We start from the raw sequence: 27,630 nt of genomic DNA, 5'->3' as shown, positions 1-27,630 counted from the left end.
AAACAAAGGAAGTGGATCTGGGGAGCCATGAGAAGGAACAGTAAAGACAGAGATAGGTGTGGACATCGACTTGTCAATTTTCTTAACCAAAGAGGGCAAAAGTTTCTACAAGTTGTTGGAAAACCACTCTGAAAGATCTGTCTGCACTCCCATTGTAACAGTGGAACAGAGTGCAGCAGCATATATCAGAGATGGAGTGATGGAGAGCAACTTTCAAGTCTTAAGATAACAAATGTTGTGAACTGTTTTCAAACACTGTACCTCTTTTTTTCTCCACCCACCTATGGTAAGAATGAAAGTAAGAGGAGTGAGAGCCACTGCAGTTAGCACAATAAGGGTCTATTTTGCACTCATAGGCATCATGGTCCTTGCCACTTGACACTGGAAACACCTGAGAGGGTTTGGAGTATATGGCCACATCTTGTAATTTAAATAACCCACCTTGATAGTGGCAGGCAGATGTGGTAATATAGACATCAAAATTAGAACGGTGGTCAGCATCATAATTCCATCTTTGCAAGTGGAGATATGCCTCACTGCAGAAGCTCCTTGGATGGAGAAACCAGCAAGGATCTCCAACACTGGGATTTTCTTCAAATACCTCTCAAAAATAACTCCTTATGACGAATTCAAAGTAGCATGGAGAGTAACTCCAATTGGTATATCCCTAATGACCTTTTAATGCAAGAGGAATTCACTCTGTTTCGGGGTGGACGTTTCCACCAAGATGTCCTCAGAATATAGCTTTCTAACTAACTTAGGAGAGCCAGCAAGCCCCTCTAGTTCCTTCTGAATAAAAAAGGGAGACTCTTGCCCTAAAGATTTGTCTGATAAAGAAGGTAATATCAACAAATGAGGTAGGTTTTGAAGTTGAAGATTGCTGTTCAGAATCTTCAAGACATTGTTATTTACTTATGGTCTGTTTTTTAACTTTTTATTTTGAGTTAAGGGATCCTTAATAATAAAAAAAAGAATATTCCAGTGCCCACTGACCCCAACCACCATGGAGCCCTAAGAAGGAATGCACCACAATGTCAAACAAGGCCACTACAGCAATGCTAAGGTTTTATGAGCACTATACTCAAACACCAGCATCAGACACAATGTCCATAACACCTGTTGAGAACATCCAACACTGGTACTTGGTTGATCCTGGCCCAAGTGGACAAGCCGACTGACCCTGGGAAGCCACCCCAAGGCTGCACATTACAGGAATTCAAGGCCCAAGTGGTGTGTTACAGTTGGATGAAACCCTCAACCACCAGTATCCTATCCTTCCCTTCATGGGTCACTACTCACAGCAAACATGTGGGGGATGTTGAGATCCCAGAGGAGGTAAACTGAAAGCACAGAATTTTCTTTGGGAAGTTCCCTCACCACGTAAAGGAATCCACACCGAGAAGCAAACAAGTCTGATAAACATAATGCTGTGGAGAAGAATAGAGATCCATAAATGCAAGTGCACAGAGGAAGTTATTGCACATAGAGGTGTGTGATCCTCCTACTAGTGGAAGGATTTTGTTGCATGATGACATCATCGTGCAGTAGTGAGATTCCCAAGGCTAGTATCATGCAAATGTTTCTGGCAGGTGCACAAGGAAACTACCTATACCACGTGTGGAGATGAGGTATTGTCTTAGAAAAGCGGTGTTTAATATATCTACAAATTTACAGCTATGTAAAGCTATATAAATCTGTATGTAATGGAAAGAAATAGTTATTACCTCCATTTGTTGTTGATATCCTAATAAATAATTTCCAAACATTAACAAGTACGCTAACCAGTTTTTTTAAATTACTGAATAAATGGTACTATTTGCTGATACACATATATCAATCAGCTGCTGAAAAACCATTTAGTAAGCACAGGATTTTTGTTTTGTATCCTTGCAAAACTATTCTCATTGATATAATGCATTAGGCTTATCACTTATCATTTACTGAAGGCATACTATATTGTTCACTTTCACATATTTCTCACTCACATACCCTTATTTAGATTTATAGTTAAAGATATAGATTTGAGGAATGAATAGTAGCTACTCTTCATTTCTGGGAAGAAATGAGTTTCCTCTTTCCTCAGAAATGCTCCTGATTTCTGAAAACAGGCACTCGCTATATACATTGTTGGTTGGGTTACTAGAAATATTCCTACTAAATCAAATATTTATAGAAATGTGTCTTTCTTCAGTTTATACCACTAAAATGTATTAAACTGTTGATATAACTGTTCTCATGATAAGAATCAGTTAACTTTACTGGTAACAAAAACACCTTTGCCATGTTCTGTTTGGCCAGTATTTGCATGCACGTTCACAACAATCCCAAAATAAGTCACGTTTTATTTTAAATATTTTAATAAGTGGATGTGCTAATGGTGAGAAATCACCTGTTAACCTTCCACTGTCTCTTTGTTTTTCATGTAATTTAGTTTACCTTATATTTTGCCATAATACTTAAACTTCTTCACCCACTTGCTTCTAACAATATTGTAATTTTTAAGGCATTTCACCATAATGACTAAAACTTAAAATGCAATGTAAATTACTATATACAATTCATTATATATTCAGTACTACAATAAATTTTGCAAAAGATAAATAGTGTGTATATTACCACTCCAACATACATTTGGCTCTTCTTTTAACCAAGCATTTTTCCATTCTGGCCACGTTATTGTTTTGACTATTGTTACAAAAAAAATAATCAAGCCCCAACACCTGTTATGAGATCCATAACCAAGTTCAACATGCCAGAAAGGTAAATATCTATGTACTCTTTAATTGTACATTTTGTGGTCAACTAATGTTTCTTATAACAATTTTTCTACCATTTTTTACCAAAATACACCCACAATTCAAACTGTTAACAAAATAACAACAATCATGAAAATCAACGCACCTTCATGGTCTTTGTCTGACAGAAGTCGTACTTCCATTACTTGAAAAAATATCCACACTTAGCAAATATGCATTTCTTGTTCACTCTTCTCTCACAAAAACAAATGAAAAACTGAAATATACAACAAAACATCTCACAATTTTAACCATTTTTATTCTAAACCTCTAATTCCAATAAAGCATTGTTTTTCACATTTCTAACTGTTATTTTATCTCACTATCATTTAGCTAACTATGTATTCCAAGGAATAGTATAACATATCATGATTAAAGATTCTAATATTTCAATTTCTACAAAGTTTAAAGAAAAAATCTATTTCACTTTAATGCATATTGATTTTAAATCTGTAACATTCAATCAAAAATAAGATTTAAAACTAATCAGTAATGTTGAGAAAACCCACTTGTAGAGAAATATATATGTAAGAACGGCTCGTTTGGGTTGAGAAAATTTTTTACATAAAAATTTTTTTCAACCCAAATGAGCCATTTTTACATATAAGATTTAAAACTGTTTAAATTTTCAATAACAAAAATATTAAAAATAAGCAAAAAAATGTTTTTTGAATAATTCATATTCAACTGAAGAAAAACACAAGATTCCAATTAAATATACATAAAAATGTGTGCTCTAAAAAATTACTTTGAAAAGGTTTTTCCATGTTTGGTCTACTTGTAGGAATAATATCAATCTTCTGAATAAATTATAAAAATTACTAAAATGATATTTGATTTAAACAACTGAATCAACTCATGAAACTTGTACATATTTGTTTTACTACATTACATATGAACGTGTCTCAAATTTTTTGACTAAAGAAGTTAGTAATCATGGCCTTAAAATATCAGAAAGAATACACACAAGCATCATAAAACAAGCACAGAATTCATTTTTAAGTAGACATATTTCCTTTCTAGAAATATTACATTGTGAAATGGTTTCCCTACACTGATGACACTGAGTTAGCAATTTATACAAGGTTCAGGAGGATACTCATATGTAGATGTGAGTTAATACATACATTATTATAAGAATATAATAATAAAGCATTAAAGTTTGATGATTATACCAGAGGAAGTAAAGTACTTGTGAAACTGCAATATTTTAGAAGAAACAGTAGTACATAAAAGTAAACATTTTGTAACTGAAAATATATTAAGTATCAAAATATTCAGAATGGTATAAAAAACCCTCTTTCAAAATATCAATTCCAAGTAAGTAGTTAGTCTGCAAGATCTTATTTACACATGTAAAAGTAATACCTCACATTTTACCTGTAAGGCAACACTTAGCCTTCATTTCTTAAAAAATAACTCCCTCTCAGCAAAAATAAATTATTAGTTTTCAAGAGTTTTAGAAATATAATCATTAAATCTTTATACAAAACTCTCAGTATACATATAGTATACATAAATATACATATAGTATAAAAGATTATATACAATGCATTTTTCTGAGTAAAAAACATAATTTACCTTTTCTAACCATGTGCTAAAATTACTTTTACTTTCATAAATAAATGTTAATCATAAACATCTAATCTAATCTAAGCGTTATGATAATTCTACTCTCTCATTCAGTATATTCAAGTTAACTTGTATTCTAATCGCACAAAACATTGACATGAAACTGCCAATGTTTTACACAAGAGCACTAATACAATAGGCTTAATTTTGGTATTCACTGGAAAAAGCCAAACTTTACTGACTTTAGAAAGCAAGTGCAGCATTACTTACCAATTAAAAACTATTGCTATATTCTGCAGTCAGCAACAAAATCATTCTTCGTACTCTCTTTATTTAAGAATGAATTTGTGTAGCAAGATTTTATTAAAATATAAAGCTAAAACACGAGCAAAATAATTTACGTGCAAATACTGTCCAACATTCAACATTTCCTCACTTTCAAGTTGTCTTTATAGCGCCATCTGATGATTACCAACAGAATCTAAATAATAATTTTGTATCGTCGATACCATAGACTAAAAGTTGACATTTAACTCAAACATTATAAATTTTACATGAAATACAATAAGAATAGATAAGATTTTAATAAATAATTGAACATTCTGTCTTACATACACGAAGAACCTAAACGGAATCATCATCTATCCTCAATATAGAGTGAAAATAAAGCATCACCTGTTACACAATTCATAAAAATAAAAATATATATATTGTATACATACGCTAAACATTTCTTTTCTTTTTCAGATGCGGTGAAATCTAAAAAATAATCTGCAACCAAAGATCTAATGCATTGTTTTACTGGCCGTACCCTCTGCTGTGGACTGCAGTTTCTCTATTCAAGACTTATCAATAAAGCTTGGGTCAGCAAAATTATATTAGACTTCTTATAATGATGAAGCATATATAATCTAATTAAAAACACCTTAGATTTGAGAAAAAGGTGCGGCCAGAAAAAGGATTGGACGTGCGACTTAAAGAAATTAAATTTGGTGGTCAAACTAGTCGTTTCACTTATCATATTAATAATAATTTTACAACAAATATTCATTCATTAGTTAGTTAGGCTGCGTATTTTGTTTTACACACTATCATGCCCCAAATTGAACAAAAATGTGGCCTGAATAGTTAATGATTGAATATTTGCTGAATAATTATCATCAATGCTATAAGTTTCGCTACCGCATTGGCCGCCAATTTTGATTTTATTCCTTTAAACTGTACGCTCATTTTTTTTCGGACAAACATAAGGTGTTTTTTGAGTAGATATCATAGCTTTTTTGTTAATACACCCCAACAAACTACAGGAAATAAGAAAGTGACACTCGATAGTAACCAACTTTAGGATGGCAACCCTATCATTCGCAACACACCGATACTTTACAGAACCAACCAAATTCTTTAAAATATATTGTGTTCGTTTCTACTCTCTAAAACTGTTAATAACTTTCTTTATAGTAACGCAATGGAAACTAGATTAATAGATTATTGTCATCATCTGAACGAAATCATTACAACCGTATCAATCATCTACATTTACTCTAATTGCTTATGTTAATATTACGTGACGCTAAAACGCTCTTTAATCAGAATAATTTAATAAAAGTTAGAAAATTTTAGTTGGCAAAAACTAATCAATAATAACTGTCCCCAGTATGATTCTTTTCAGAACATGACCTAGCAACTTATAATATAGCTTGTTTAACCTAACCAATACTTATGTAACTGCACGTGCTTTCACCCTATAGTTTTGCTGCTTTAAATCAGCCATCTTTAATCTGAATGGGGCCCGACATGGCCAAGCGTGTTAAGGCGTGCGACTCGTAATCTGAGAGTCGCGGGTTCGCATCCCCGTCGCGCCAAACATGCTCGCCCTCCCAGCCGTGGGGGTGTATAATGTGACGGTCAATCCCACTATTCATTGGTAAAAGAGTAGCCCAAGAGTTGGCGGTGGGTGGTGATGACTAGCTGCCTTCCCTCTAGTCTTACACTGCTAAATTAGGGACGGCTAGCACAGATAGCCCTCGAGTAGCTTTGTGCGAAGTTCAAAAAACAAACAAACAATCTGAATGACAAAAAACGGTCCACCTTTACTCTTAAATGAAGCTGTAGTAAAAATTTTAGGCTTATATCTCATATGATTTTTTGCGCAAGAGTGCATAAATATTCTGCCCCCCAGGGGCTCAGCGGATTGTCTGCGGACTTACAACGCTAAAAAACCGAGTTTCGATACCCGTGGTGGGCAGAGCACAGGTAGCCCATTGAGTAGCTTTGTGCTTAATTCAGAAAACAACAACAGCATAAATATTCTAGTCACAATTGAGCAGATTTCGCCGAATAATTATAACCATGTGGCTTATATTTAGACTGTGACACAAAACTGTTTTAAATAATGGTGCAAATATATAGACTTATTTAAGACCGGATTCTTCAGATAGCTTCTACAGTTTTAACATTCAGACCTTGCACTTCCAGTCTCATACAAAATGACAGCAAAAAAAAAAAAAAAAATTCAAATTTAATCGTATGTAAAATATTCGGAAACATTATCGAAGAGTATAATTACAGATTTATGTTGCAGTGTGTAACAAATGTGAGAAAATACTCTGAAATGATCTTATTTTCTAGAATCATTATATATATATAGTTGAGAAAAAGGTTTTGTGCAGGGTTCAACTTCTAGCTGTTTAAAAAAAAAACAATCAAACGTTACAGTGCTTGGATTTTCCAGATTTTTTTTAATAAAATTGAGAAAAATATTATATCAAAGTGTCTTTTTTTCTTAGAGTACAGCCACATGGGGCTATCTGTTGAGTCCACCGAGGAGAATCGAGCCCCTGATTTTATCGTTGTAAATCCGTAAACTTACCGCTGTACCAGCTGAAGACTGATATCAGACTACAACATCTCATTGTTGTAAAAAAGAAACGTTGCAGTGAATTCATTCTGTAAAATCGTTGTATAAAGTTGAGAAAAATATTATATATCAAAGTCCTAGATCTTGCTGTTCCGCGAAAAAAGAAACTTCATATTGACCTAATTCTTATATTATTTGTACATATTGCATCATTTTTGACAAATTTCCATTTTCTGCGCACTCCTCGCACATTAACCTGACAAGTCTAAGTGCAGCTTTAGAAGGGAGTGGTTGACGCCACAGTTTATTTTACACTATTAGCACTTTAAAATTGACAGTTGACAGGTCCTAACGGTTATTACTCATTCTCCACTGTTTTATATGATAAATTCGATAATACGATAGTTTAATTACTGGTCTTATATACATTTTACTTCATATGTGCAAAAGTAGTAATAAATTTTAATTTTAATACGCTGAAAATTATTAATTTAGCTATTATAACGAAAAACCAGAATTACAATAGCGTACTATGGCATATAGCACAGACTATAACTATATACATACCAAATAGAACTTTGATGTTTTTAAAATAACTTTGATCAAATCACGACAGCAAATTATATAGCTGTTTTGAATATTTCAATGATAAAACAGTAGAACAATCGGTGAAAAACCATACTAAAGAATTCATTGATTGTTTGTTATTTTTTGAATTTCGCGCAAAGCTACACGAGAGTTGTCTGCGCTAGCCGTCCCTAATTTTGAAGTGTAAGACTAGAGGGAAGGCAGCTAGTCATCACCACCCACCGCCAACTTTTGGGCTACACTTTTACAAACAGTGAGATTTACCGCAACATTATAACACTCCTACGGCTGAAAGGGCGCAACATTATAACGCTCCCACGGCTGAAAGGGCGAGCATGTTTGGTGTGACGGGGAATCAAACCCGCGACCCTCGGATTACGAGTTGAGTGCCTTAACCACCTGGCCATGCCGGGTCCTGTATCAAAAGAAAAAAGAGGTTGGATATAGTGTAAACAAAGTGTAGTGTGATATGTCTCCAATCACAAAGTCGAATTATTTACCTTGCGTATTTGCATAACCCGTTTTCTTTGCCCCCGAACATGAGCATGTGACACCAAAGAAAATAATATGTAATTAGAACGAAAGCAGTTCAGCCATGTTTCATAGACAAACCTGTATTTTCCATTCCATATGCGCACTACAACATGTATATATCTGAAAAACATTTAAATGCTTGGCAAAAATGAAAAGTTCATTTATCTAAACTAAATAATAACAAACAAACAAACAACATTACGCTTAAAATGTTTGCGTACAACAGCCCTTTAACATCGAAATACAACATAGATATAAATCCTTCAACAACGAAGTATATAAAGATATAACATAAAAATAAATCCTTTAACAAAGGAGTGCATAAAAATATAACACAAAATAAATCCTTTAACATAGAAGTGCATAAAAATATAAAACAAAAATAAATCATTTAACAAAGAAGTGTATAAAAATATGAAACAAAAATAAATCCTTTAACAAAGAAGTGTATAAAAATATATAACAAAAATAAATCCTTTAACAAAGAAGTGTATAAAAATATAAAACAAAAATAAATCATTTAACGAAGTGTATAAAAATATATAACAAAAATAAATCCTTTAACAAAGAAGTGTATAAAAATATATAACAAAAATAAATCCTTTAACAAAGAAGTGTATAAAAACATAAAACAAAAATAAATCATTTAACGAAGTGTATAAAAATATATAACAAAAATAAATCCTTTAACAAAGAAGTGTATAAAAATATATAACAAAAATAAATCCTTTAACAAAGAAGTGTATAAAAATATAAAAAAATAAATCCTTTAACAAAGAAGTGTATAAAAATATATAACAAAAATAAATCCTTTAACAAAGAAGTGTATAAAAATATAAAACAAAAATAAATCCTTTAACAAAGAAGTGTATAAAAATATATAACAAAAATAAATCCTTTAACAAAGAAGTGTATAAAAATATAAAACAAAAATAAATCCTTTAACAAAGAAGTGTATAAATATCCAACACAGAAATGAAACTGTGGGTTTCTTCCTCTCCTACAATCACATTGAAGTGGTCTATTCATATCTTGTTTCAACAAACATTGTCTCTGTTGTAAATAACTCTAAGAACTATATGCTGTTGCAAAATATCATTTAAGAAACTCTAAATGAATCTATCTTTAGGACTATCCAAGTATCCTGAGCCACATGAACATTGTGCGAGAGATTAAAGCTGAAAATATTGTTAATAATCAACAATGGTATTCAACTGATAAATTAATGTGTTATTTCTTATACGTTTGTTTTATGATATTACATACTCCCAGTTAGACTGGTACATTAAATTATCTATTTTAATTACTAAATTAATTTTAATTCTTCTCTTTGTAGGAATTTATTTTGATCATGAGTTAATAACAGTTATCTAAGAAGGTATCCTCCTGATCTGAAACTGCTATGGCTGAATATGCGTTTCTATGTAGATGCCACAGATCATCCATGAAACCAAGCAAGTTCTCATGGGTTCCTCATTTTAACACTAACCTAATAAACAACCCTATTCTCTACAGGGTCCATATATTAGTGAAACTCAGCTACATTTGTTCCTCAGTTACTAAGTTATTTCTTATCATTATGTTTAATTGCATGAAGCAATCAGTCATTCAATATAAGTAACAAGTATGCATGGCACCATCTGTTTATGAGTCCATCCATTATAAATAGTTACCTGATTGAAACACTTAAGACAGCAGCCCAGATTATCCTCATCCCCTTCTGAGCTTTAGTGATGTCATCTACTTCATTTTTAAATACTGACTTGTGGCTGTATAACCAGATTAACATCAGTGGCATTTCAACTAACATGTGACAAGTCTTGTCTTGTCTATAGTTTGTCATAACCAATTGTGGGCCTGAACTCTAATGATAAGTGCATATTCTGGGGGCTCGATAGAGACTTCCATATTTTGTCCATGGATATCCAAACTACCAGTAACCATAGTAACACTTAGATGTCTATGTTTTCTGCCTAATAAAGTTCAGTTTCAGGGTCAGAAATGGTTCAGAAGCATAGACATTTCCGGCCCTCGATATTCATCTACAAACCTGTAACCAGATCCAGAATGTAATCTTATCGTCTTTCCATGAGCAATAAAACACCAAAGTTCAGGAGCAAACTTCTCTTAAAATATACTACATTCTCAGATTGAAGTCTTCTTTTAACAACTGTCTCCTCATCTTTACTGAGTTCAAACTTAGGTTCTATTCTAATACAAAGGAGTACAGAAAAGTATTTTATATTTATAGCACATCTATTAAGGTTATTTATCACTGCTCATAGCTTTGAACTATTAATTATAGGGAAGATAACCAGTCAGCAGTAAGGGATCGACTGTTTTTTCTAATGCGCTCATTAACTTAACGTAGGAGGAATATTTTATAGTATCACACAGATTCTAACCCCACTAGCCAACTCCAAAATCAAGAACTCCACCACATAGTTAACTGTGCCCTACATAGAAAAGCACACAAGTAAAAAATATAGAAAAATGTAAAAAACTGTTGATAATGAACCTATATTTCAACCTTACTACCTCATTCTGTGGTGTTTTCAGACACAATTATCTGAAATTACTATAGTAACCATTTTAGTTACAAATTTAGCAGAAAATTTATTATAGAGTTTGACTTTAGAGCTTTTAACTCTTACTGGATTGCATAAAGAGAATGGATAACATTTTTGCCTGAAAATGGTCAGAATTATAGACTTCCACTTAGAGAAATTAATACATTTGTCTGTTATAACTCACTGTATCTACAAAAGGCACCTAAAATGAAACTGTTGAATTTAATAGCAGCATTGAAACGTATTAAATTGTATCTTCATATGGTGCATTTAAGGATTTAAACATTTTATTTCTCACAATAGTCAGTACACTTTTAGATAAAATGTTTTTTATCTGATGTTTGTTATATTATTGTCAAGTGATAATTGACACATCGTTGTAAGAATTTAACTCTTGTAGAACTAAGAATTTGAAGATTACCATATGAACAGAGCAAATGTGTTAAAGCTCGATGAACTACTACAAAGAACAAGCCATTTGATTTTGTTAAGATTTAACTGCTATGTGTTAAAGTTCCAAGAATTACTGCGAAGAACATCCACTTGATACAGTTAGGTTTAATTGTTACACGTATTAATGTTCCAGTCATAAGTATAGAGAACAAGCCGTTTAAGTTAATTAAGGTTTCCTCAATTTTCAGTACAAATTCAACAAACTTTTGGAACAAACTGTTAGAGCGTCGTGCATTATGCTCAACAAACGTTTATTTTTGGGGTTATTTCTCCTAAAACCACACTTAATCACAGTTAACATTGCCAAAATTAACAAATCAAAATATTAATAATATCACTCGACCAGCGCTGGATGAAAGATTCGGGTACAAATTAGCATATCGAGGTAAAAGCAGATCCTGTTCTTCTAGTAATCCATCTGGCAATCTTAACTCACTGAGTGTTGTCCGTATTAACAAATAAACATATACACCAGGGGTGTGCAACAGGCGGCCCGCGGGCCACAACCCGGCCCGCCAAGCCATTTAGTGTGGCCCTAGTTGTTGTAATCTAACCATGTGGCATGATCTGTAATCCAACGCAAATAGAATATTTTTAAAAGCATCGATCCTACAGGATTCCCAGGCTTCGACTCGACAAACTTCTAAAATTATCTTTGCTAGAGAGGAGCAGGCCGAATTCGATTGGTCGGCCTCCTTAGGGCATGAATAGGTGACGTGCACTAGCACTATTGTCTACGACTCAACGTCATGTCCTGAACCTCGCCTCGCCTTCGCCCGCTGGCGACAATTTTCCCTTACCTCTGCTGTCCGTCATTCATTATTGGTGAAAATTTTATTACCTTTTACAGTTACTACAAGAGATTGAAGGTAAATTGATTATTATTTAGCATATTGTTGTGACTTTACTGAATTTATTAAAATTTTTGCTTTCAGATGCATCTGATTCTATGTACAGTGTGACCTCGTTATTCGCGGGGGTTACGTTCTTTACCCTCCCGCGAATAGCGAAAAACCGCGAATATTGGACGCAGTTTTAAAACGTATATGTATGCGATTATATACTATATGAAATGCTTCCCAAACACTAATGATACTTATACTCATTGATGCAGTAATAATGTAGCAATATTGCATACTGTTATGTATTTCACTAAATTGTACCGTGCGTTACCGGTCTGTGCTTTGCCGTTTGCGTTGTTGGGGAAGCTGAGGCAGTCAGCCAATAGCAGTCCAATCTTGTTTGGTGAAGACGACAATTGATAAAAACGGCTTGATTGAGTAAATACAACAGAAATCTCCTCGAAAAGCCCTTTCAGTCTCTGTGACCTACAAAACGCAGTTCGCGCATAACCCGCGAATATGCGGGGCCGCGAATGGCGAACCGCGAATAGGCGAGGTCACACTGTATTTTGCTATTCTCAATTAATTTAAGTACCGAAAGGCTATGATCGGGATGCCAATTTAGAAACATGTGTTTCTGTCCATAAGAGGTTCCATGTGTAAATAAATTCTATGTTTTTTCTACTTTGCTATTTTCGTGAGAATAATTTTTGTTTTGATTTCAGGGCGAGTAAAATGTCAGCAGTTAAGAAACGAAAATTGATGATGAGGGAAGGTTATTCAACAGTGAATGGTGCACAAAATATCTTGTTGTCCCACATAACCAAGGTGTTGTCTGCCTCGTCTGTCAAACTACAATTGCAGTCATGAAAGAGTACAATATTAAGCGACATTACGCAACTAAGCACTCCTCCCAGTTTGATGAAATTGTTGGTCAGGCACGAAAGGACAAAATTGAACATTTAAAACATCCATTGAAAAGCAACAAGGTGTTTTACCACTTTCAAGAAAAATTCAGAACTGGTGACAAAACTGAGTTTTAAGCTTTGTGAATGTATGGCAGAAAAGGAAAGCCTTTCAGTGATGGAGAATTTATTAAAATTGTTTAACAATATTCACAGAATATGCATGTCCAGAGAAAAATATTTGGTGGAGCAAACTAGCCTTTCCGCTTTACTGTCTCACGCAGGACAAAGATCTTTCAGAGGACATCAAAGAAACTTTGAAAGAGAGATTGAATTCGTGTGAAGCTTTCAGTCTGGCTTTGGATGAAAGCACTGATATCAATGACACATCCCAACTTGTCATTTTCATCAGAGCTGTTACTGCAGGCTTTGATGTTTTCGAAGAGTTTTTAGATATGGCAAGCCTTTCCTCCACAACCACAGGACAGGATATTTGTGAACAAGTGCTTAAGGTTGTAGAAAAGTTTGAACTGAATCCTTATAAATTATGTGGTGTTACAACAGATGGTGCTCCTTCCATGACAGGTAGGACAAATGGATTCACCAAGAAATTTCTAACTGCAATTGGAGCACAAGACGTAGTTGTAAGCCATTGCATTATTCACCAAGAGAGCTTGTGCACCAAAGTTCTGGATTTTGCAGAAGTCATGAAAAATGTCGTCCAATGCGTAAATTATATTCGAACACGAGGATTAAATCATCGACAGTTTAAAACTTTTTTAGATGAGCTAGACAGTGAGTATTCAGATGTTTTGTACTTCTCTGCTGTACGTTGGCTTAGTAGAGCTGCTACTTTGAAGAGATTCTGGAATCTGCGAGAGGAGATTAAGTTCTTCATGGAGAGCAAACGTCAGAATGTGGACTTCTTGAGCAATGAGAACTGGCTGAATGACTTAGCATTCCTCACAGACATTACACAGCATCTGTCTGATTTAAACTTAAAACTACAAGGGAAAAGTCAACTTGTGAATAAGTTGTTTGAGCATATTTGTGCTTTTGAGAAGAAATTGGAACTTTTCCAGGTTCAGTTGAGAAGAGCCATATTGACCCATTTTACATGTCTTGCAACCAGGAAACTGGAATTTCCTAATCTGGATTGCACCAAATATGGAACCAGTGTACAAAAGCTGCGTGATGAGTTTGCAAACAGATTTCCAGATTTCAGACAAACTGAAATTAGATTGAAATTGTTCGCTCAAACTTTTGATTTGGCAGTGGAAGACAGTCCTGATGATTGCCAAATGGAACTCATTGAACTGCAGGCTGACATGGACACTAAAAGGAAATTCTCTGAAAACAATTTGCTAGACTTTTACAAACTCTGTGTACGTGAAAAGTTTCCCAATTTGTCCCGTCATGCACAAAGAATTGCCTCCCTTTTTGGTAGCACCTACTGCTGTGAGCAATTTTTCTCCAAAATGAAGCTCATCAAAACCAAATGTAGAAGTCAGCTGACTGATGAACATTTGACCAGTCAGTTAAGAGTGGCAACCACTTCTGTCAAAGCTGATATTGACAAGCTCTGCAAGGACTCTAAATTTCAAGTGTCGCACTAAAATGATCACTCATGCAAAAATATAAAATATTATTGCTTGCATTTTGAGAATTTTTTTTAATTTATTGTGCATGTACACGAATAAGCTTGTTTTTTAAGTGGCCCCGCTTGATTGATGAAGTTGGTTATATGGCCCACCGACGAAAAATGTTGCACACCCCTGATATACACGATCAGTGTCTGATGAAAAAGTCCTGGTACAAATGACCATATTCAGGGTAAATGAATTATTTTATTTCAGTAATACACCTGGCAGTCTTACCCAATTTCACTGACAGCTGTCCATATTAATAAATCAATATATAAACAATACCAAGAGATCAGAGCGAGACGAAATAATCCGGTACTGATTATTATATCGATGACAAAATGGATCCTGTTTTTACAGAAGTACTCTTCGCAAATCTGACCTCATTGAGCATTGTTTATTTTAACAAACTGTGTTGTTTCTATTGTTGTTGCATGGAACACTATATAAATAATTTAGCAGATAGAATAGCAGTGCATGAAATAATTGTTAAATTGTCTTTTCATAAAAACGATAAAATATATATCCATTTAAACGTATTCATTTAACTTTTGTAAATTTCTACATATGCATTTTCTTTGAATGAGCCTTCCTTGTACGTTGAAGTTACGAAGTTCTTACACGTCTTCCTTATACCACCGCGCAACAATTATTTTATAGATCATATACCAACTTGGCCCTACTTGAGTAACGTTTCAAATCCGGGATACCATAAGCTAATGGGTATCCACAAATTGCAGGATTTATATAAGTGTAACGAATTTAATATTATATATTTATTTTAATGTCAATGTTTGCTTTAGTTAAATATATATTTAGAAATGTATGTAACTTATAGCGTTAAATATATCTTGGGAAATTCCCACCTGTTCTCTAAATCTGTAAATGATTTTAAGGGTAAGAATCATCAATGTATTATGTGTATATGTAAAATACAAGAGATTGCCAGTATTATTGCCAACTGAAGTTTCGAGAACCTCGCCCTTAAGCTTATAAATCGCAACACGGAGTTTGTTTGTTTGTTTGTTTGTTTGTTTGTTTGTTTTGGAATTTCGCACAAAGCTACTCGAGGGCTATCTGTGCTAGCCGTCCCTAATTTAGCAGTGTAAGACTAGAGGGAAGGCAGCTAGTCATCACCACCCACCGCAACACGGAGAGAGACAGTTTTATATTGTTGTTTGTTTGCTTCAGTTAGTATACTATAAACCACATTTGCTATAATTATGATAAACGCTTATTAATCTGAAAACTACAAATAACTTACCAGAAACGTTTATAAATTTCGAACATTATAAGCCGTTTAACTTCAGAAAATTAACTTCGGACATCAGTATTTCTCCCAGGACGTTAGATATCTTCGTGGGAAAAAAGCCAGCCAAGAATAGAGTTAGCTAATTTATCAATTTGATATTCATTTCCAAACCAGGTAGAAGACTTAACACTGTTTGTAAGTTTCTAAAACGTTTGTATATAAATCATTATTTGTAATAGCCATTACTGTAAATTGTATTGTTGTTGGTATATTATAATATATTTATATTAAGAAAGAAAATTGTGTATATGAATTTTGTTGGCAAATAAACTAAATTTGATACAAGTATACATTCAATTAATCTCTAAATTCAAATTCAAATATCCGGCTATTTGAAATCGTAATATGTAAGGTAATAAATCGTCCGAGATAAATTATAGTACGAGTTCTGAATCAGAGAGATAATCCGATCTAAATTGAAATACAAATTTTAATTAATTATATATTTATCAGCCAATAAGATTTTATCATATCTGATTATGAAGGTTTTTTTGAATCACCCTCTCTCGAACAACAAGAAATATATAATAAAAGTGAGTTGCTTGAAACTGCCAAAATTTTTGAATTATAAGTTAAGAAATAAATTGAAATAAAAGAACAAAAAGTATATTACTGAAATCCAGGTTAGAGTAAAATGCACTTCTTGCTGGATGAAATTGCTGCATTTAGACATACATATAAAATAAATCAAAGAGAAGCATTCACAAGATAATTTGCTTTGTTTTGTTTTGAATTTCGCGCAAAGCTATATGAGGATTATCTGCGTTAGCCATACCTAATTTTGCAGTGGAAAACTGGCGGAATGGCAGCTCGTCATTACAAGGTAATATAACAGTTTGAATAATAATGCTGTTTTTGCGAATGTTTAAAGTTTACCAATCTTCTATATTTGCATTATTTTTAAATCATTTAAAGTGACCAGCTAATATTTAGGCTAATTTCATAGTGTTCACATTTTCCCTATTAAATGCTAAAAATGTTTTTTATTTTTATTTTCCCTTTTCTTATTTTCATCTTTCGAAGCTCTACTCAAATAAGTGGTTGAGTCTAACAGTGCAAAATACATATTTTTTCTTTATGTTCATTGGCCTTAAGATTTTGACCAGCAGTGTATATTTGAAAACCACAACGTTTGACGTTATCCAATAATTTACATTGTTCTTGTAAGAATATAGTTTTTTTTCCACGTTTGTACTTTTCCGAAGACTTTCTTTGTACATTTACATATTAGTACTTCTTTTGCTGACGATTTCATTGTTATTTTCTGCACAGTATTTTTGTGTTTCCTGATACTTGTAACTTTCTTTGGAGCATAGTATCAAAGAAGTACGACAAGCACCTGGGAAAATATTTTTTGTTTCTAATGTCTATTTAATCATTATCATGTTCTTATTTAGATCTCTATGCCATTTGAAGTAAATTAAGTTTATTGATGGAAAAAGTAGATAATTTTAAGAACATGAAAACACACACACTCACACACAATTAGTTATTAATGTAAATCTAAATTCTGAAGCACTATGAAACCATTACCAATAATTTAATGGGAAAATTGTATTTTTGGAAAACATAAACATAAATAACAAAAAAAACGTCAAAGTAAATAAAGTAAGTACACAGAAAAGAATATAGACCGATAACACGTAAGGAACACTTGGAATCAACCGATTACAATGCACAATTGCAATAATTACGAGACTAGTCTTTCAGTACAGATAATACACGTATCGCCATCATGTGACATTTATAGTAAATATTTAGATGTTGTTTTTTCTTATTAAGCACAAAGCCACACAAAGGGGTATCTGTGCTCTGTCCACCATGGGTATCGAAACCCAGTTTCTAGCGGCATAAGTCCGCAGACATACTGCTGTGCCAATGAAGGTCAAATATTCAGATATAGAACGAAGACTCAACCATATTTCTCAGCATGATTTGTTTTCAAAGTGCAATGTGTTGCAAATTATTCTTCCACAATATACGAAATGAGAAGTGATGTTTATCTCGAGTACAATATGATGCAAACGATTCTTCCCCCACATACGGAATGACAAGTTATGTTTATCTTCATGTTCGATGTGGTGCGAGTGATAAGTAAATGAAATAGTAGTTCTTCTACGAGTATATTTTTAGCTCAGCTAGAAACCTCACGAGAACCAACAAAGTAACTCTGTCTAAAACTTACAGAACTCTTCTTATCCATAACGTCGTAAGCACAGACCGTAAAACATCACTTGGGAAGCACGTGCAAAAGTAGCGCAATAACACGCCCAGTTGGAAATGTTTGACATTGACTTGATGAAATGAATGTGTGCGTTCTAACATGACAAGGGCAGAGGTTTAAACTAGGAGGGGCTACGTGAGACTTTTCTTGTTCCCTAAATACTCCTATCTCCCTTGTAATTTTAGGGAATGAAGTTATTGGTACTAATCGTTGCTCGAGACAGAACAGCTGTTTTAAGTAACCCCTACACGAGCATTTTAATGTGGGCATAAATAGAAACTCATTATATAATACAAAGATTTGTCCTCGAACACGAATATGTGGTGGGTGGTCTACAGAAGTTGACGACTTTGTATATCACACGAACATTTTAAAAAACGTATGTTTGACAATGTAGAAAAATTTTCTTCGAGTCTATAAGAAAATTAATATTTTATTTACAACTACTAAAGTCTAATAAAATGTTATGATGGTAAGATAAGATTTTCAGAGTTTAAGCTTTTTTATCTATTTATCCGCCTGATATGCTAAGCACGCTGAATTTAACATTACAGGTATCCAATCCAACAAATACGACATGTTAATATAACGAGAACAATTTCCATTGCTCTGATGTTAAACAGACACTGACAATATAAGAACTCGTTTGGTTACTGTGATATCATATAGATTCTAACATAATAAGAACTAGTTTCATTGGAGTGATATCCAACAAATAGTGACATAACGAGAATCAGTTCGGTTATTTTGATATCAAACAAAGACATAATGAGAGCCAGCAGAAACTGATCTAACAAGAACATTCGGTTAGTGCGATATTAAATAGATACTAACATAAAGAGAACCAGTTCGTTTAGTGTGGGATTAAACACGTACTGATATAATGAGAACCATTTCAACTCGTATGATGTCATATAGACATTAATATAACGAGACACCGTTCGATGACTGTGATATGAAACAGATATCAACATAACAAGAAGCAGTTCAGTTGCTACGACATTAAATAGATATTGATTTAACGAGAACAAGTTTGGTTGCTGTGATACCAAATACATACTGAAACAACATGAACCAGTTTTCTTGCAATGATAGTAAGCAGATTTTGTCATAACCACAACCAGTTTATTTATTGTGATTCAAAGAGATATTGATACAACAAGAGTGAGCTCGATTACTGTGATAGGAAAAAGAGAGCGAGCGAAATATAGAAAAGCAGGTCTGTTGGTGTCATATCGAATAGGCACTGACTGACATAACGAAAACCAGCTCAACTGTTATTATATTAAAACAACTTTACAGTAACAAGAACTAATTCGACTGATGTGATATTTTATAGATATCAACATAACGATAATCGTTTCGTAACAGTGATATTACAAAATAATGACATGACAAGAACCTGCTCACTTGATGTGATATTAAACATATGGACAAAACCAGTTTGGTTTTCGTGGTATTAAACAGTTAATTCCATAAAAAGAATTCGTTCTGTTTGTGATGTTAAAAAGTGATAAAATGAAAACCAGTTTGACTGGTGTGATATCAATCACATTACAAAAACCAGTACGACTGGTATTATTTTAAACGGATAATGGCATAACAAGATAGAGTTTAACTGGTGTGATTTTGAAAATATACACTGACATAGGATGAACTAATTTGATATTAAACAAATAATGATACAAGAACCTCTTTGATTGGCGTGATTTTAACTGCATATTTACCTGACAAGGATTTGTTCTAGCAGTATAATATTAAACAAGTAACGATACAACTAACGTAAGTTCGACAAGTGTGATATTAAACAGATATTCACATTACGAGAATCATTTCACTGACTATGGTGATGAATATACTGACATAACTAGAATTACTTTGGTGAGTATGGTGGTTAAAACATACTGAAATAACGCACATTTGTTGGTTGTGTTACTTAATACATACTGACATAATGAGTATTAATTTGGTGACTGTGGTGTTTAAGACATACTGATATAAGGAGTATTAGTTTGGTGACTGTGGTGTTTAAAACATAGTGATATAAGGAGTATTAGTTTGGTGACTGTGGTGTTTAAAACATACTGATATAAGGAGTATTAGTTTGGTAACTGTGGTGTTTAAAACATAGTGACATGAGGAGTATTAGTTTTGTGATTGGGGTGTTTAATACATAGTAACATACGGAGTATTAGTTTGGTGACTGAGGTGTTTAAAACTTAGTAACATAAGGAGTATCAGTTTGGTTACTGATGTATTTAAAACATAGTAACATAAGGAGTATTAGTTTGGTAACTGAGTTGTTTAATACATAGTAATATATGGAGCATTAATTTAGTGACTGTGGTGTTTAATACATAGTAACACAAAGAGTATTAGTTTGGTGACTGAGGTGTTTAATACATAGTAACATAAGGAGTATTAATTTGGTGACTGTGGTGTTTAATACGTACTGACATAAAGAGTATTAGTTTGGGGACTGTGGTGTTTAAAACACACTAATAACGTGAATTTCATTACGTTTGTTTAATACATAGTGAGATCTTACTATAATGGACGTAACGTGTATCTATCTATGTATGTGATCCAAAACTCCTACACTATCATTGAATGGGCTAGTTGTGGTTTTTAGCGGTCTGAGTCCGCAGACATACTTGTGCCACTGTAGAATGGGCTATTGAATGGCAACGCAAACAAAATTCAATAGAAATGTTCACAGTTTGGGTATTCAAGAGTGAAACAATTAGAAAAATAACTGTGGTATGTGCAACAACCATGTATGTGTAACAGAACACGATTTAAATAAAAGTATTCAACTCATAAGAACACAACTTTCACTAGTACGTGAGTGTTTGATTATGTCTTTACTCTGGTGTAATCTTTAAATGCAGTATTTAAAAATAGAGTTCTTAAACAGTTATTTTTATCAATATTTATATAGCAGCTCTTTTGATGTATATATACATTACAGTTTATATCAATAAAATGTATGAAAATTCTGAGTTTTGTACATTGATTCATTTTGAAGCAATGAAATATGAATGATGAAAGATCACAATCATAAATGTTTTCCAAAATAGTACTTTATAGAAAATAAATTCTCTCTTAGAAAATGTTCAATTTTTTCTTTTCTTTTTTTCAGTGAAGTATGAATATTGCGATTATTAATTACTAGTACAAACAACCGTCCGTAGGGCGGCATTTCTGCTAGTAACGAGAATTTGTATGGTGACTGTGATGTTTAATTAATACATAATGAAATAACGGAAATTAGTTTAGCAATATAGTACTTAATACTGTAAAAGATCTACTGTTAAACATTCGTTTTAACATCTGTGCTTGTTCTGTTTGATGCATGTTGCGTATATTCTTGGATGTGTACAGCACGAGTCCAACCTGTTCTCTAAATTTGTAGAAGATTCTTGAAAGTAAGAATCAACAACATATGTTTTATGAAAACACTAGCGTTTCTCCGAATATTGTTGAACTTTCGAAAATCTCGCTTAATGAGTATATAAATGCTAGCCATCGCAAGACGCCGAGAGACAGTAATATAATATTGTTGGTCTCTTACAGTAGGTATATTATAAGCCTCGGATATTGCAGTTGTGATTAACGCTAATTAATCGGAAAACTACAAGTATTTTACCAGAAATGTTTACAGGTTTCGAACGTTACAAACAGTTCAACTTCAGTGGATTAACTTCGGACGTTTGCATTTTCACGAGGGCATTAGATATCCTCGTCGGAGAGAAGCTAGCCAAGAATAGAGACCTAGATAGTTTATTAACTCAGAATCAATTCGCTCATCGTGAACCAGCTCCAGACCAGTTAGAAAACTTAATGTTCTTTGTAACTTTCTAGAACGTTTGTATATAAATCATTATTTGTAATAGCCATTATTGTAAATTGTATTGTTGTTGACATATTTAAATATATTTGTGTTAAGAAAGAAAATTGTCTGTATCAATCTAGCTGGCAAATATAAATTTGATATATATTAACATGTAACTTCTAAATTTAAATTTAAATGTCCGACTATTTGAAATCGTAACACGTAACGTACGTAACATAATAAATCGAGACTCGTCTGAGAGGGCCCGGTATGGCCTAGCGCGTTAAGGCGTGCGCTTCGTAATCTGAGGGTCGCGGGTTCGCACCCGAGTCGCGCCAAACATGCTCGCCCTCCCAGCCGTGGGGGCGTTATAATGTGACGGTCAATCCCACTATTCGTTGGTAAAAGAGTAGCCCAAGAGTTGGCGGTGGGTGGTGATGACTAGGTGCCTTCCCTCTAGTCATACACTGCTAAATTAGGGACGGTGAGCACGTTTGGTGTTACGAGGATTCTAACTCGCAATCCTCAGATTACGATTCGAGTGCTTTAGCCACCTGGCCATGTTATCTTTTAAATATAATCAAATATATAACAAATCCAGACAATAAATGTAGTAAATTTATAGTTTACAATCCCAAGAGTTTCTTGTGCTACTGCAAAGTTATCGAACCGTATTTACTGTTATTCTATCGCACATTACTCATTACGTTGTGTACACTTTCCTATAGTGAGTAATAGGTAACGGTAATATTTTTTATTACATGTGGAAAATGCCTAAAACCGAGATGTTAACAGTTTATAATAGTTCTTGTAGTCCATTTAAACAATGCTTGAAACAGGACATGTTGCTGATTGCACAAAAATGGCTAGTAAAATATCTGAAGACGTGAACAATAGAAAATGACTTTGTATTTTATCTATGGCAAAGTTATCACAACTATCTGCCCTCGTCCCTAATTTTAAACTACTGACCAGAAGAAAGGAAGGCAGTCAACAGCAGCCTACTATCTACTGTAGGGAATTGACTTTTGTTCTTATAACACACACACAACTTACAGTGTAGGTGATATGTTTTGGTGCCACACGGGTTCAAAGCCAGTACGCAACAATTCCGAAATCCAGAACTCCATCACAGGGCTAATCCACGCTCTACTTACGAGAGAAGAGCACATAAGAAAAACTGAGAGATAGATTGTGGTTTAGTGAATATAGTGTCCAGGATGTCAATTAGAGGATTTTGGGAATTCATGTATCTTTGTCGTTAAAACACACTCCGAATTGTAGAGTACCTGTCAGATACCACTACTCTGTAAAATAAGAGTAGCCCAAGATTTCGCGCAAGGATTCACTATCTACTTTCCTTTCGATCTATCACTTCAAAATTATGGAGATTAAGAACAGATAAGCATTGTTTGTTTGATTGATTTTGCGAAAAGCAACTCGAGATCTAACTGTTGCAGCTGTCCTTAATTTTGAAGTGATAGACGAGATGCAAGACAGCTAATAATAATTAATTAACCCACACCAATTCTTCGGTTATTTTCACTAGACCGGGTAGTTGGATTTAACCATCACGACTATAATGCACCTACAGCTAAAAGAGCGGAACCCGATTTTTGTTTCCAGGAGGTAGTAACAGGACGCGAACTACACAACTTTAAATTCAGAGTCTGAAATCAAACCCGATAGCCCTTGTTTAATTTTTTGCGCGACATCTCAATATAAACAAACAAATCAAGTTACAGCGATAAATGCTGAAGTAACTAACAATTACTATGAACAAGAAACAAAAGAAAATAATATGAAGTGATGAAGAAATCTCAAGAAAGAAATATAAAATATAAAATAAAAGGTCATAACGAGGAAAGTAAATAACCATGGAAAAACAACAATAATGGTATTTACAAAAAAAAACAAAAAACTACAGAAACAAACGAAAACTGTAAAAGTAGTCAGAAAGAAGGTTTGGTGTGAACTAACCACAAAGTCACACAATGTGCTATCTGTTCTCTACCCACCACGGGTATCGAAACTCGGATTTTAGCGGTATGAATCCGCAAGCATGCCGCTGTACCACTGCAGGGCCAGAAAAAAGAAGAGTCTATAGAGGAAAGAAGATAGAAGCTAGTGGAACGAGAACATTGAGGAAACGAGGGGAAAAGACAAAAGAAGTTGAGGAGAGAAAAAAAATAGTAAAAAAACAAAAAACATGGAAGTTAAAACAGCAAGGAAAGAGACAGAGAAAATTAGAAAAAATAACATGTAAAGAAGATTGTAAAGGCCAGACGTGGGAGAGAGAGAAAAATGGTGGAAATTAATACAAACAAATTTCAAACGGAGAGAAGTTTAAGAGATCGAGTAATTTACACAAGATCAGGTTTAAAAAAAAGAAAACTTTAAAGAAAATAACATAAAAATAGAACGTGAAGTTTTATATATTTAACCGTATTAATGTTAGTTAATATATCTTAGTTGATCTTTAACTATATCAAAACTATCAGTTGTTTTGTCAGTTTATCTTTAACCATATCAATGTGACATTGTATATTTAACCTTATTACACTATCCGTTTTTTTCTCGGTTTATCTTAAACTGCATAAACACCAAATTTTCTGTTGTAGTCATTTTTTTTTATCTTCATTGTTGAAAAACACCATGATCATTTTATTTTTATCCATATTATTTCTGTGTCAGCTTATCTTCATAGGCTGTTTCTATTTAAACTATTTTTTTCAAATGTATCTGTATTTATTGTTCCTGTATCCACTTAGTCTTTTAACTTTATCTATTCCAAGAACGTAAGAGTGAAAGTAAAGATAAATATATAAAAATATGTCAACCACACTATACCTCCCATATTCAGTGCCTTCGAGTAATTTCGAACAAAATCAAGAATCATCAGGCTGGTTGGGATACGACAGACATAATAATGGTTGAAACACTGTTTACATTATCTCATTCCATGAACAACTGTTATGATGGGAGCGAACTTAGCTGTTACCGTATCAGCTTAGCTTTGACTGTATCCATAATAATAGAGCCGGCCTTTTAGGTAAATGACGTGTGCCTATTCACAGGATGCACACTTCAAGACGCACCCAAATCGACATTACAGTTAGCTTTCTTGTGAGTTTTACAGAGGCAAGGGTGTCGAATAAAATGTTCGACACGGACCACAGCTTTGCCTAAAGCTTGCTCTGCATCTTACATGTTCCTGTGTCAGTCTAGTTTTACATGTTCCTATATTAAACTATTCATTTGTCAGCGTAGTTTTAGGAGCATCGAACCTAGCTGTTACTTTATGTTAAGTACTACTGGCTTACGAAATAATTCACAAAAATGTTAAATACAGGAAACAATGCGATATAATTAATGTTGTTCATTACTATTGTACCTAAACTTTAAAAGTAAATTTTATTTCACAATATAATTAAAGTCATATAAAGTGTGTTGTCTTTAAGAACATTATGTTTTACGCTTCTGTTGGTTATAATTTATTAATCAACAGACATTATGCTTTAAAACAAAAAGTAAATTAGAAGTTTGCTTACCGAATGAAAATATACAACTTCTCTCCGCACTCTTCCAGGCGTGGTCTTGTCAACTTCTCGCTCTTCCGCTTAAAAAGTTATATGTTTGGGTCATTGGTGGCAGAAAACGAGTGCTTGTGAGAAACTGCCATCTAGTGACGATGCACTAGTGTAGATCGTTTGCTTCAGCTTTTCATCAAGAAAGGTTTATTCCCGACAAAATAGTCAATTCAATTCAAATCTGTGTCTGAGAGATTTGTTTTAAAAATAAATGTGACTTCTTAATTCACCTCCCACAACTTTGTAAAACATAATCAACTCCATGTATAAAGTTACAATTTTCACTTAATATTATGGGTATTGTTCTATTCAACAAATAAATCGCATATTTAATTTGTCCATGGACAGCCTAGGGATGATATGGAATTATCTTCTAAACTTGAGTAGGCCTTAATGCAATATTTAATACTTTATGAATATTTTCAAACATTGATGGTCCTTAGATTTACTACGTGGATATCCAAAGCCTAACATTCTCCAACATTAAATTTACTGTCTGGGCGTATGAAATCTAGTATTCATCAACGTTACATATGAGTACCTGGATAAATGACAGTAGGCAATACTAGTATATTATATGAAACTTAGTATTCATCAATGCTTTATTTATTATCTGCGTATATGAAACCTCGTATTTGTAATAATTTGACATAAAAATAAACAAACAGTTTGTGCGAATAAAAATCGTAAACCTAATTTTGAAGTGTGATGATTTAAATAAAACTGACAAAAATCACAGTTTACAAACTTAATCTATTTAATACCAAAACAACTGTTATTCAAGCAAACTGTAGTATAAATAGCATTTCAACCATTACTATGTTTGTCGCAACTTAGCCGCCTTGATGAGATCTAGTATTGGGCAAAACATCTCATCGGCGTTAGGAGTAGATGTAGTGTGGATTAGGTATTAATTTTTTTTTCAGTTTCATCTTGTTGTGAGAAGCGTTGTATACGTCATTAACTATTCATGCAAAACCCTAGTATTCATCAATATGATACATTACAACTGTGTACATATACAAAATCCAGTGTTCATCATCATGATACATTGCAATCTAGCTATATATGTATGAAACATAGTGTTCATTAACATGATAAATTACAGCCCAGGTATACGAATAGTAATATTCCTCAACATTCTACATAAGTATATGAAATCTAATATCCATCAACATTCTACTTATACTTGGGTACTTGAAAAGTATTATTCATTAGTAATATACGTCGCCGCCTATTTATATTATGTGTGTGTGTTTTCTTACAACAAAACCACATCGGACTATCTAATGAATCCACTGAAAGGATTGGAAAACCTAATTTTACTGTTGTAAATCCGTAGACTTACCGTTGTACCAGCGAGAGACATATATGTTAAGCGTAATATTCATCAACATTTTATTTACTGTCTGAGTCGATGAACTCTACTATTCAGTTAAATGTACAATGAAAAAAAACCCACAAAGCACAGTTTTGTTTTCTAAAGTAACACACAATATTTAAGTTTTAAATAAAATATGCATTACGTTAGCTTTGATGTAAAATTTCTATACACAAATACTTCTTTATAAAATACTTTATTTTTGGCTGATTTTCAAACGAATAAAAACGTATTGGTAATATTTAAAAATAGAAAGTTTATAATTTCGTATTTAAAATTAAAAACTCTAAATAATTTAGAAATCACACTTATGTAAAAGATCTAACTACAGTTAAAAGCATTGCAGCATTAAAGTAAGGAACATAAAAAAGCTACAGAAAAATATAAGATGAATGAATTATTAAAATGTGGCACAAACATTTCATATTATAGACTGGAACAATACTAAGTTGATAAAACAGGTAGAATTTAAAACAAAACTAAATATAAGATAAACTATTGAAATTGACCTAAGTAAATCCTCAACCTT

General features: G+C 33.3%; 1 protein-coding gene across 5 annotated transcripts in view; it reads right to left on the bottom strand.

The window, feature by feature from the left end:
- The window catches only part of LOC143250565 (uncharacterized), a 63,752-nt gene extending 38,028 nt beyond the window's left edge, over positions 1-25,724 (bottom strand). For 2 of the 5 annotated variants that reach the window (XM_076501308.1, XM_076501310.1), the window contains exons 1-2: positions 25,682-25,724; positions 2,902-3,012 (exon numbers count right to left, since the gene is read on the bottom strand). In XM_076501308.1, the coding sequence (XP_076357423.1) occupies positions 2,902-2,938 (37 nt within the window). In that variant the 5' untranslated portion in view covers positions 2,939-3,012; positions 25,682-25,724. Of the gene's footprint in view, positions 1-2,901; positions 3,013-4,637; positions 4,829-25,681 lie in introns of those variants that run through there. The other 3 variants (XM_076501309.1, XM_076501306.1, XM_076501311.1) reach the window with 3 other exon arrangements.
- Positions 25,725-27,630: the final 1,906 nt, after the last annotated feature.

This window comes from Tachypleus tridentatus, chromosome 5 (assembly GCF_004210375.1).
Source record: "Tachypleus tridentatus isolate NWPU-2018 chromosome 5, ASM421037v1, whole genome shotgun sequence".
Classification (NCBI taxonomy): Eukaryota; Metazoa; Arthropoda; class Merostomata; order Xiphosura; family Limulidae; genus Tachypleus; species Tachypleus tridentatus.
The sequence above is the reverse complement of the archived record's forward strand: the minus strand, read 5'-3'. Positions and strand labels throughout refer to the sequence as shown.